This window comes from Dendrobium catenatum, unplaced genomic scaffold, assembly GCF_001605985.2.
Source record: "Dendrobium catenatum unplaced genomic scaffold, ASM160598v2 fragScaff_scaffold_1557, whole genome shotgun sequence".
NCBI lineage: Eukaryota > Viridiplantae > Streptophyta > Magnoliopsida > Asparagales > Orchidaceae > Dendrobium > Dendrobium catenatum.
In genome coordinates this window covers 8,290,413-8,303,313 of record NW_021320019.1, presented here as the reverse complement: position 1 = coordinate 8,303,313, position 12,901 = coordinate 8,290,413, and the positions used below count along the sequence as shown (strand labels likewise).

Genomic DNA, 12,901 nt, shown 5'->3' with positions numbered 1-12,901 from the left:
TCTTTTATTTTTTAGATGCCTAAAGACATATCTTGAAAACTCATAGAAGCTTTTAAAATATTCTAAAATATTCCAACCAAAAAAAACAAAAAAAAAATTGATTAAATCCTCCATAATTATTACAGGTTTGATGGTGGCCTCGATGATGATGTATCTTAATGTTGATTTAAATAAATTTTATTATAGATCAAGATGTCATGTGCCCAATGATGATGATAAATCTAAGTTTTAATGATTGAATTGACATGAATAACTCCTAAGAGATTCATCATCTTTGATTTAAGGGGTTTATCCAAAAATGATTAAAATACTTAGCCATTTAACATGAAACATTTTTATTCTTTAAAAGGAACATTGCATAAGGAATTGTTCATGAAATTGTGGCTTGTGTATGTCATAATAATTTTGAGAATTCAATTTCATGATGATTTGTGTAATAACACACTCTCATGGAAAGTGTTTAAAGGAGTAAGACTTAGGTATTTAAAATGAGGTAATGTAATAAGAAATTTTAAAAAATATATATGTTTTTTTATTCTAATGCTAAAACACATCAGATCCTAGTGCCACAACAATAATCCCAATCACTCTAGAATAGAGGAATCAACATAGTTGTGCCAAATTCCAGCACCGTCATGATTGATTACCCATAACCTTCTATACAAAGAAGTTAGTGTTGTTGTGCTCTCCAGCACAATGCTACAAAATGCTCAGTCAATTTTCCATGCAAGCAAGGTTTTCAAATCAATTCCAAATCAGATCATAGAGAATTCATTAACAATTAAAATTTAGGTCATTATATGAAATGCCATTATAATTTGACCTATAATGGCTTCTTTTAGAGAAAAAAAAGTAGTGTGCCTAAGATAAATAGTTCCCTTCCTTAAATCTCTATAATTTTGTGTTCTCCTCCTGTCATCACATGCTTGCATAAAAGACCTTTCCCCTTTGCCTTTCAATCACTTTTGAAGTGATCGAGATGTATATCCAAGATAATGATAACACGGTCTAGCATTAGGATATGGAAGTTGTTGTGTACAATGAGTTAATAAGGCCATTATAGATGGAGTCATGGAGTACATATATGATATGAGTGAAGATTGTGGAGAGAAGAGTTTGAGCAGTGACCCTATTATGGATATTCCAATACAACGTATCACATTGTGACCCTATTGTAGACCATTGGAGCATAATATGATGTGCATCTATCCATGGTATTATATGAAGGAGGATGACTTGAACCATGACAGGAATAGTCTAAATCTGCTATCCTTAGGTAGAGGGTTATGCTATAGAGGTTTCTTGGGGCGATTCACATTCAATGTGGGTTAGAGTGGCAACTGAGATCTACCTTGTAGGAAGTAGTTGAGGCTTCCTCTAGGGCCCATATTAGGAAGTTAGCAAAAGAAATAAGTTGAAGTACAACATTGTTGTTGCTCGAATGAATGCCACATATAGGGCTACAATCAATCCATGAGACACATGAGATTTTTGAGGTTACATTTTTTTTGTCTCTTATTTACCATCCTAAATTATCATCTCTATTACAAATAAAGGAAACATTTGTAGCCCTCCTCGCCACCTCTGCCTCCTCTTTTCCTAGCATCACAACTAGTCCCTCTTCTTTCATAACTCTCAAATTTTCATATTCCATTGTTGCTTCTAACTACAAATGGTGGAAGCCCTTGATGCTTTTGCCTCCATCGCCAGCTCCTCCCTTTTTCTACTCTTTTTCCCACTACCACTAATTGTCCTTAATCTTCCATCACCACTTCGACTCACCAATGATAACGCCACGATGCAGAGCTTTGCCAAACCAAATTATGCCGATAAAATACTCTACTACCTGACGATTATATTAAGTCCATGACTCCTCGATCAAAGAAAAAAAGAGAGGAGTTGAGTGAGTTGTTTGGAGTTGATAAAGTTACACCAAGAAAAATATATTTTTAATAATAAATGAATAATAAATATTTGTTTTCAACATCACCCAAAACAAATACAATTATTTTAAAAAAAAAGAGAATTAAAATAAATAAAGAATTTTAATTTTCAATCATTTATAAACATCAGAATAGTCATAATGGATCGTCTTGCCGCCACTGGAAATTTATGTTAAATTTAAGTTTTTAGCAATTTTTCACACCATATGTGTGTTTCATTTTATGATTTAAAGGTGATGCGGAGATTCTTGTCCTCAATTAGCAACTCAAAAGCTACAAATGATGTTTTATATAGGTTTAATTGATGCTTAATTAATAAATCTATATTTTACTTATAATAAAGTATTTATTATTTCAACTAATAATTTAATTTAGCTTGATAAATCACATTTCACTTGAGATTCAGATAACTATTCAATATTATAAAATATAAAGAGTTGATGCCCTCAATTATAAGTTTATAGTTTATGTTTTTTATAAAAATACAAATAAGAAAATATTTAAATTGTCAAAATTGGTCTTAAGCATTAATAAAAAAATTCAAAAAATATTTTTAAAACACTTAATCAATTTGTGCTCCATCGTAAAATTTTTTTTGCTCCGCATTGTGCACACCTAAACACTTTAATTTTATCAGTTTTAAAATTATTATTATTATTATTATTATTAGCATATTTTGTGCATATTACAAGCAAATTTTTGGATATTGTTTTAAGCAAAAAAATATAAATAAGTTTTATTATAAATTTTGATATTTGAGAGATAATTAAAAAATAGAAGAATATTAATTTATAATTAAATAATATTTTTAATTAAAAAAATCCAAATTTGCCTGGGGCTACATGTTCCGTCCTTTAAAAAACAAAAACAATTCAACTAGGAAATTTGATCAAACACTTGGTGGTCATGGCCTTGTCGGGCTCATGTTGCAGCTAGTTGGGCCCCTCTCTTATCGCTCCTTTTATCCACGGAAACCATTCGGTCATCATTTGTTCCATAATTAAAAGTACTGAAACAACCTCACCTTCCACCGCAAGTTGCGAGCAGCAACAATGGCGACCTCGACGGCGATCCCAATCCTCCCACCGGCACGGAAATCGATATCTTGGGATAGTGGCAGCAGCCGTGGCGGGACCACGAACAAGAGGACGACAACGATCAGGTGAGCGGGGCTGAGTGATCTGATCGGCGGCGATCTTCTGCGGCCAGACCTCCGGCAGTGGCTGGAGGATGTGGAGCGACACAAGGCCCTCGTCGTTTACACCCCGCACGAAGGGGGCTTCGAAGGCCGCTATCTAACAAGGATGCGCTATCAGGGCTACCAGTTCCTTGACCCCAGCGCCGGCGGTCTCGGCGACCCCGAGTCCACCTCACTAAGATCCACCGCGTTTGCCCTGTTCGTTTTCTCTTCTAGCAGCATCTTTTTTTTCTGTTTACATTAAGCTCTTCTTGTTTTACAAAACTATCCATTGAAACCTTTACATTGTAATTGAAATTATTTTGTCAATCAAAAGTAATACCATCTTAGACTTCATTTGAAAGACTTTCTTACTATTTATTAAAGCTGTTATTAGTATTGATACATCACGCAAAAATTATCTTGATCAGGCACGAATCTCGAGGCAAAAGTTAGTTGGAAACTTCAAAAATTAATTTCGGGAGCATATGAACTCCGATTTCAACGAGCTTACAGTCAAACTGAGCGTCTTTGAAATACGAACCCAACGACACCAAGATCAACCCAATCCGAGCCCAAATGAGTCCAAATCAAAGGTTCGAAGCGCTGTTGGGAGGTTCAAACCGCAATTTGAGTTACCAAACGGTCTCCGATTTTGACGAGCTTATACTCGAATCGAACGGCTCGACGAGACGAATCCAACGAGCCCAAGATCATCAAATTCCGAAATCATTAAGGCCTTCAAATGTCCAACGAACGGTGCATGATCAAAGGATTCGATATCGGCCGTCCATTCAAACCACTCCCAATTCGCCCTTGATCTCACGCCTATTTACGGGCTATGCCACTCCAGAAAAACTATAAATAGAGCCCTCATTCTACACCAAGGGGAGTCAAAGGAAGAGAGAGAAGAAGAAGAGAAGGAGAAGGAGAAAGGGGAATAGGAGATTCCTCACCTCCTCGACCACCGCCGCCAGAGTTTTTCCTGCCGCCTGAAGACGCCGGAACTCTGCCGGATTTTCAGGAAACGCAGGGAATTCGCAGAATTTTATAAATTTCGTGGAAGAAACAAATTGTATTTGGAATATCCCAACTTGTGGGACGAAATCCGCCAATTGTAATCTACGAAAACACTAGTGGAAATTTGCAACTGGGCGAGGCCCCGTGGTTTTTCCCCTTTTTGGGTTTTCAACGTAAAAACTCTTGGTGTTCACTCCTCTTTTCTGTTTGTGTGTTAAACTTACGTGCAACGCTCGGACGCGAATTTACAAACTCTACCGCCGCGTATTTTCTAACACGCAACAAGTATAAATATTTTTTAAGCTATTGATTTTTATAAAAAAACTGTTTTATAAAATAATAAAGAATATGTTCCAAACGAAATCATCTTTCTTTTTTGTTTTATGAAGAAGCTTTTCAGTATAAAATTTTCAATTTAAAAAAATATTTATGCTACAGAAAAAGAACAATTTGGAAACTTAAAATACCTTTATTTCTGGAGATCGACGATTCTAGCTCTTGAACTTTGCTTTCATATCTTTAAAATTTTCTAGCCTGCACTTCTGCCCTTCGATCCAACTTCTCATATTGTTGCCCAAGAGAGGAGAAAAAGATTTATTACGATTTTTGTGTTTTTTAAATAAAGGAGATTTATACTAAATCTATCTTTGAAATGTGCAAGTTTAAATAAATGATACTCATACATATGATGAAAACCAAGAAGCGGAAAAGACGAACGGAGAGGAAGAAGAACACCGGAGACGGAAAAGAGAAGATGGAATTTTTTTTTACTGTCTTGAATCTTTACATGAGAATACAACTTATTATATAGAAAAGTACAGGACATGTTGAGCCACGTGTTCAACCGTGATTGGACACAAAAACAGAAAATATTATTGTTAATATGGTATATTATATTCTAACATTCCCCCTCAAACTGATATTTGGAAGAAATAGTCAGTTTCGAGCGAAGTGTTTGAAATCTTGTAGTGGATAGCGGTTTGGTAAATATGTCGGCTATTTGATCAATAGTATTGATTGGTAACAGCCGAATTGTGTTATTCTGGATGTGATCCCGGACAAATCGTTGATCGATTTCGATGTGTTTTGTTTTGGCATGAAAAACTGGATTGTTTGCCAGTGCTATAGTGGAGGTGTTTTCACAAAAAACATCAATCGGTGGGTTGTGCGGGATAGAAAAATCTGAAAGAAGTCTTTTTATCCATATTGTATCGGCCGTGGCTGTAGCAAGTGCTCGATATTCCGACTCTGTAGAAGATCTTGAGACCGTAGTTTGTTTCTTAACTGTCCAAGAAACAATTGTGTCGCCAAGGAACGTACAAAAACTTGAGATAGACTTTCTGGATATAGGATCGGCCGCCCAATCGGCGTTTTGAAAAGGTGCGGAGAAGGAGGTTAGATCTTGTGATTGGTATGCCGAGATCGATTGTGCCTTTGATGTAACGTAGAAGACGTTTTAAAAGAGATGTGTGGATAGCTGCCGGATCGTGCATGTGTTGCGAAAGCATGTTGACGGAGAATGCAATGTCCGGCCGAGTGAGCGTTAAGTACTGTAGTGATCCGATGATCCTCCTGTAGGTACTTTGATCAAAACAAGGATGGTCGTCGGATGTCTGAGACGGAATTTTAGTGCAGGATGGGTTAGCAAGAGGATTACACAGTGTAAGATCGGCTAATTGGAGAATTGAATTAGCGTATGAGCTTTGTGATAAATGATACTTATCTGGATGAGTTTCAATTTTTATCCCAAGGAAGTGACTAGCTTGACCCATGTGTTTCATCGTGAACTTGGTTTGGAATTTTTGGAGTAGTTCTGAGATGAAGGTTGGGTTACTTCCGGTGAGTAGAATGTTGTCTACATAGACGAGAAGGTAGAGACGAGTGTCATCTTGATGCAGCGTGAGTAATGATTGATCTGCTTGGCTGTGCTTGAAGCCGAGGCTGAGAAGATATGTGGTGAAGGTGGTGTACCATTGTCTTGATGCCTGTTTATGTCCATAAATTGCTTTGTGTAGAAGACAGACATGTTGAGGTTGAGTTGCGTCTTTGAAGCCTTTGGGTTGGTGCATGTAGACGGTCTCGAAGAGGTCGCCATGTAGAAAGGCATTGGTGACGTCCAATTGTTGAACGGGCCATTGGTGAAAAAGTGCTCTGGCAAAGAGTATCCGGATCGTGGGTAGTTTTGCTACCGGGCTGAACGTATCGAGGTAGTCCAATCCATATTCTTGCCGGTTGCCTTGCGCAACTAGTCTAGCTTTGAATCGGGCGATGGATCCATCGGAGTTCAGCTTCGTGCGATATGTTCATTTTGATCCAAGTACTGGTACATTAGGAGGAAGAGGAACTAAGTGTCATGTGCCCTGTTTTTGAAGGGCGTAGAATTCCTCAGCCATAGCCTTCCGCCAGTTTCTCGAATTTGTAGGCCTCTGTGAACGTGGTAGGATCTGGTGATGAAGAAGTTGAGGCTGTTGTGTGATGAAGCAAATTCATCCTCCGGGACAGCTTGAGATGGCCAGTTTGATTTTGGGTAAGCATTGGATGCTTGTGTGCGTCCTTGGTGGGAGGTACCTGAGGGTTAGAATCAATAATATGGTCAAGAGTAGTGTCAGGCGGAGATGTGTTTATGAGATCTTGAGGGATAGAAATAGCCTGAGTTGGAGAAATCTGTGCTGTTGTAACGGTTTTGAGTGTGGAGACTGGTATGAGCAGCGACGGGTTGGAGATTTGATTTGCTGTAGTGTCTGGAGATTGAGTTTGCATGAACGAGAAGGATGACTCATTGAATTGAACGTGCCTTGAGGTTATCACGCGGTTTGTCATGCGATTGAAACATCTGTAGCCCTTTTGGTTGTCCGAATAGCCTATGAATACGCATGACGAGGACGTGGGAGATAATTTGGTGCGAGTGTGCGGAGGGCTTAATGGGAAGCATTCGCTGCCAAAAACTCTAAGATGAAAATATGAATGAATGATGTTAAACTTTGATTGTATGGGTGATACATAATTTGTGATAACAGCAGGGGTTCTATTTATAAGATAAGTTGCCGTATGACCAGCTTCAAGCCAAAAAATGGAAGGCATGTGCGCCGCCTATAGCAACGTTCTGGTGGTCTCCATGATGTGACGATGCTTGCATTCGGCAAGCCCGTTTTGCTCCGGCGAGTATGGGCAGGATGTTTGATGAAGAATACCCTTGTCCCGAGTGAATTGCTGGAAATGTTGATTGACATATTCGCCTCCGCCGTCTGTACGAAGAACTTTGATCTTGCGGTTGGTCTGGCGCTCAATAAAATTGACAAAAGACATGAATATTTTAGTGACATCAAATTTAAACATTAGAGGGAATAACCAAGTGAACCGCGAATAATCGTCAACAAATATGATGTAATATCTAAATCCTTGATGGGAGGGAACCGGCGACGGTCCCCATACATCAGAATGTATGAGTTCTAAAGGAAATTGTTTACGGTTTTGAGAATCTTGAAATTTTAATTTGTGTCCTTTACATAGTTTGCAAGAATTACAGATAGAAGAAAAAGAAATGTGTAAATCGGGATTGTTCTTGAAGATATGCTGCATGATGTGGTTACTGGGGTGACCGATCCTCTCATGCCAGCGGAGGGTGGAGTTTGTTGCCGTCGTGAGACCTTTGTGCATGGCCGGCTGATTGAATGTGGCAATTGGATATAATCCATTTCTACAGGGGCCTCTGAGAAGGATTCGGTTGCTCTTCAAATCCTTGAAAACAAAACCAGTGGAATCAAACACAGTGGAAATATTGTTATCTTTAACAAGATTTGAAATGGAAAGTAAATTTTGAGATATAGAAGGAGTATGCAGGATGTGAGATAGAAAGAGCTTACGGTAGGGGGTTGGAAGTAGTCCCGTGCCCGAGTGAGCAATGGGAACTGTTCTTCCATCCCCTACAGTGACCTTATCAGTACCGTTATAGACGTTGGGCGTAATGAGATTATCGGCGGAGTTGGTCATGTGCGTGGACGCACCCGAGTCGAGATACCAATCAACTGATGTGTTGTTGTCGGTGTTGACGATAAGAGCTTGATTGTTCTTGTTGGAATTTTGAGTCGGGATGTAGTTTGGGTTCATACGATGCCAACAAGCGTCCACAGAATGTCCTTTCTTTTTGTAGATTTGACATATAAGGTTGGATGAGGCCGTGGATCGGCTGGATTGGGTTCTTTCTGGAGCCTGTTTGTTTCGACCGCGACGCCCGCGATAATTTGAAGTGTAGAGGGCTGTTTGACTGTCAGCCGCAGGAGGAAATTTCAGAGATTCGGTTTGAAGGTGAATCTCCTCGCTGATGAGAAGCGCGTACAGATTGTCGAGTGTGAGGGACGTCTGCATGGTGCGGATTGAAGCTTTGAATGGCTGATATGAGGGTGGGAGCCCGTTCAGTATATAGATCATTATATCTTCCGAGTTTACAGTGGAACCCGCCGATGCAATGTGATCGACGATCTTCTTGATCTCAGTTAGATATTGAGACATAGAAAGATTTTTCATGGACACATTGTGTAGCTCATTCTTGAGCTGAATTAATTTAGATCTATTTGAAGATTGGAACCGAACTTGCAGGGCTTTCCAAATTTCATTCGTGGAATCAAGATGGATTACGTAAGGGAGTACCGACGGGGATATTGTAGAGCATAATGCGGCTGCCAAGTTTTGGTCAATAACAGACCATTGATTTGAATCTTGATTGGGGTTGGCATTTTCATTGCTGGTCGTGGTCGGCGTCAAGGATGCTTCCGGTTTTGGCTCAAGAAATGCAGCAAATCTGTTAGCCTTTAGGACTTTGATGATTTGATTGCTCCATAGTGAGTAGTTATCCGGAGTTAATGAGTGGGGAACAAGAAATTTTAGATTAGATATGACAAATTTCAGGGAGGGAGAAATGACCGGAGCGGGAGGTATAACTCCTGAGCTTGCTTCGGTGTGAGATGAGGAAGAACTTTGAGTCGCCATGACAGAAGCAGGAGAATCGGACCTTATTCTGATACCATGATGAAAACCAAGAAGCGGAAAAGATGAACGGAGAGAAAGAAGAACACCGGAGAAGGAAAAGAGAAGATGGAATTTATTTTTACTGTCTTGAATCCTTACATGAGAATACAGCTTATTATATAGAAAAATACAGGACATGTTGAGCCACGTGTTCAATCGTGATTGGACACAAAAACAGAAAATATTATTGTTAATATGGTATATTATATTCTAACAACATATACATTTTCCTTTTAGTACATTACTTTCATTACCTTATTTTATTCTTTTAGTTATATCTGTACATAGATGAATTTAATCACATTTAAAGTATATTATACTCTACTACAAGTCATTTGATTCTCCCTTGCTATACAAAATTTCATCACTTCTGTTTTGAAGGTCAAATCCCCCACTTCCATATTCCTTAAATTTTTGGTTGGTACTTTCTTAGCTCACAATCTAGCCATCATATGCATGACTAAGTCAAGTTATTTATTTATTTTAGGAATATATTTATATTACTTTTTTCTAATTAAATTAACAATAATAAAGTTCAATCTTACCTAAAATTTAAAGAGCATTCTTGCTTGCTTTCTATCTTGCTTGATTTTTCTCTATCCAAATAAACATAAAAAATGTCAAACAACATTGAAGACAATGTCAAACGTCTTGAACATCGCCAAATGCAATATCGAAAGTATTGAACGTCGTTAAAGGCATCATCGAAAGCATTGAATGTCGTCAATGACAACGTTCAAGGCATCCAATTATTAAATCACATTTCTAATTAAATTTTGTATTCTATTATAGCTTAAAGAGATAAAAGGACATATGAATGAATTTCCTTGATTAGTTTCATGTATTCTTCTTTTTCATTGAATCTAGATTGCAGAGATCAATCCATCTTCTTATTTCCTCTTGAATGTAATCATTCATATTAATTCACTCTAACTGAAATTATAAACCTCTCTTTTGTTGCTAAACAAGCATAGATTTCACTTGGGCTTCATAATTTGGACTATTTTACTGTTTTTTAATATAGCTTTTTAGTATAATAATTTCTTAAATTAGAATTTTTTATACTAAAAAACTGTTTTAAAAATCAATAGAAAAGAAAAGTTATCCCAAATGAAGCCTTAATCTATATCTCTTCTTCCTTGCCTCCAATTATATAGAACTAGATATTTTTTCTCTTTTGTCGATCTTAAATTCACTAACCAATACTTTCAATTCCAGCAACAAGACCCATGAATACCTCTCTTATGATCACAGTTGCTCAAAATGATGCACGACTCACCTTCTTTCTTACTGTTGAACATGCCTTCTTCTTCTTTTCTCTTGATTATTTCAAACGCTTGCACCCCGGCCAACACCCTTTTATTGATGGATTTCTATGATCAGTCCTTTTCATTGAATCTAGATTACTCAACAAAAACTCTTGACATTCTATTTGCATTATGTCAAACTAATGGAAATATTTTATCTGAAATCCATCAAAATTTTAGAAATTTCTATTTGCATTACTAACAAACATTAGATTACACAATTCTTTGAATTTTTTTTTATCAAATTTTACATTGATTTCATCACATATTATAATACATATAAGACACCTACTCGTATTTAGTCTCTTCACTCTCCTTAAGCACAGGCTCCTGTACCTTTTTTTTTCGATGTTGTTTTCTAAATGACTTACGATCCAACTACATCTCAGATTATTTTATAAATTATCAGCTTGTTGATCACAGTTGCTCAAAAGGATGCACGACTCACCTTCTTTCTTACTGTTGAACATGCATTCTTCTTTTCTCTCGATTATTTCAAACGCTTGCACCCCAACACCCTTCTCTTCCTCTCTGTCTCTTGTTCTAACAAATAAATGGCAATCACCTCCTCTTCTTCTCCTTTTTCTCTGTCGAACAGGACTGAAGAGGTCGCAAGAATGGCCACTCCCTCTCCTTCTCCTTTGTATGAACTCCTTTTTTCCTTCTCCTCTTGATGCCGCTATACCTCCCTTATTATTGAACTCCTTTGTCCTCCTATCTTCAACTTCATCAAATACATCTAAGCCATTTTGCTTGCGTGAGTAGTCGCATCTCCTATTTGATTAGAACCCTCTTCCACTCTCGTGTTTGAATAGAAACAGTTTGGTTAAATAGATTGAGCTTAACTGGTTCAACCAACTCATAAAATATGATTGAAAAACTAACTGATCATTGTTCTTATTGAGTATTGTAATAAATGTTAAACTTTCATAACATAAAATTTTGTGTATAATTAAGCTTTAAAACATGAAGGAAATTTCATTGTTGTCATACTACCTACAATTCACTAATTTTCAATATGAAATTATAGCCGCACCTTGGAAAGCAACCAATTGCAAGATGGTATTTTCCACCTGAGGTGGATTACAGGCTCTCTTTAATGCCTCCAGAAACCAAAGGCCTTGTTCTTTGGATTATTGAAGCCAATGTAGATTTCTTCCCTTCTATAATCATTCCTTTTAACCCTGTTTCTATTTCATATATGCTTATCAAAAGATATTAACTCTTTTTATGATTTTGTTTCTCCTATATATACTTTAATGGTTTTATCAAAAGTAGAACTGCAATTCCTTGCATTGCTTCCTACATTTCTCCCTAAAGTTAAAATCATTACAGAGTGTGGCAACTGGTAATTCAATAAGATTTCGATGTATCCTCATTATTTAACTGCTTGATTTCAAATTTTCGTGATTTGTGCAATGGGAATTTATTTGCTTAAAATTTTTAAATGCATGAGAAATTTTGTATGGCGACCACTTAAGGAAATCTCTGGCCTTTCATTTGGTGAAGAAGAAGCTACTGTTTAGCTTCAAGGTTTCCTCTTATGTGACCAACTATTCACCTTTTCCTTCCTTTTTTTTTTCCCTATTTTACTAATTCTTGTAAAGTCTCTTGAAACATTATATCATAGTGTTTGCTAGGAAAAGTTATTATGAAGTTGACACTGATTGATGATGGCATATTGTATAGTTTATACGTATAAATTCATCCAACATTTTAAGCAAACAACAGCAGAAGAATAGAGCTACTTAAAGCTGCAATTTGTAAACAATTTCTTAATGCATCCTACTATTTAAGCTTTTTCGTGTGTTGGTGAATGGTTCAAGACTTGTTTGGATGACAAGTGCCATTTTTAGTGTTGCTGTATCTATATCATATATCATATTATAAAAGTGAATAAAATCTCTTATTCTCCTTCTATGACATAGATCTTAAGAAAAAAGCTCACATATTATTGAAAATAATATTTATGCATGCAAATTTTGTTAGTTGTTTTAGCTTAGTTAGCCCTCTTGGTTCGTGAGTTGAGCTTGATGGAAAGATGAGACAAGATTTAGCCAAACCTAAATAAAAGTTTTCATCTCGGCTATGAAAGAAGATGTGATGAGGAGCACAAGTAGAACAAAAAAATATAAGTATGAAGAATTGATTGGATAGAATGATGTATATACTTATATAAAGAAGTTGAATTGGAGAAGACTTCTAGTAGTTAGCATAAGGTTTGCTTGGTCTATTCATTTGGACTGCTTTACTATTTTTTAAGACAGCTTGTTAGTATAATAATTTTTTGAAATAGGATTTTTTTGTACTAAAAAACTAATTTAAAAATCAATAGAAAAGAAAAGTTATCTCAAATGAAGCATTAATCTATATCTCTTCTTCCTTGCCTCCAATTATATAGAACTAGATCTTTTTTTCTCTTTTGTCGA

The 12,901-nt window shown here is 36.8% G+C and overlaps 1 protein-coding gene across 1 annotated transcript; it reads left to right on the top strand.

Annotated features, from left to right (window-relative positions):
* Nucleotides 1-2,868: 2,868 nt before the first annotated feature.
* LOC110113590 (NAD(P)H-quinone oxidoreductase subunit N, chloroplastic) lies at nt 2,869-12,389 on the top strand. Its single transcript, XM_020846234.2, is given in 5 exon segments — nt 2,869-3,311; nt 3,314-3,339; nt 11,503-11,618; nt 11,734-11,820; nt 11,926-12,389. Coding segments are annotated over 5 exon segments (618 nt in total). The 5' UTR covers nt 2,869-2,995; the 3' UTR covers nt 11,999-12,389.
* Nucleotides 12,390-12,901: the final 512 nt, after the last annotated feature.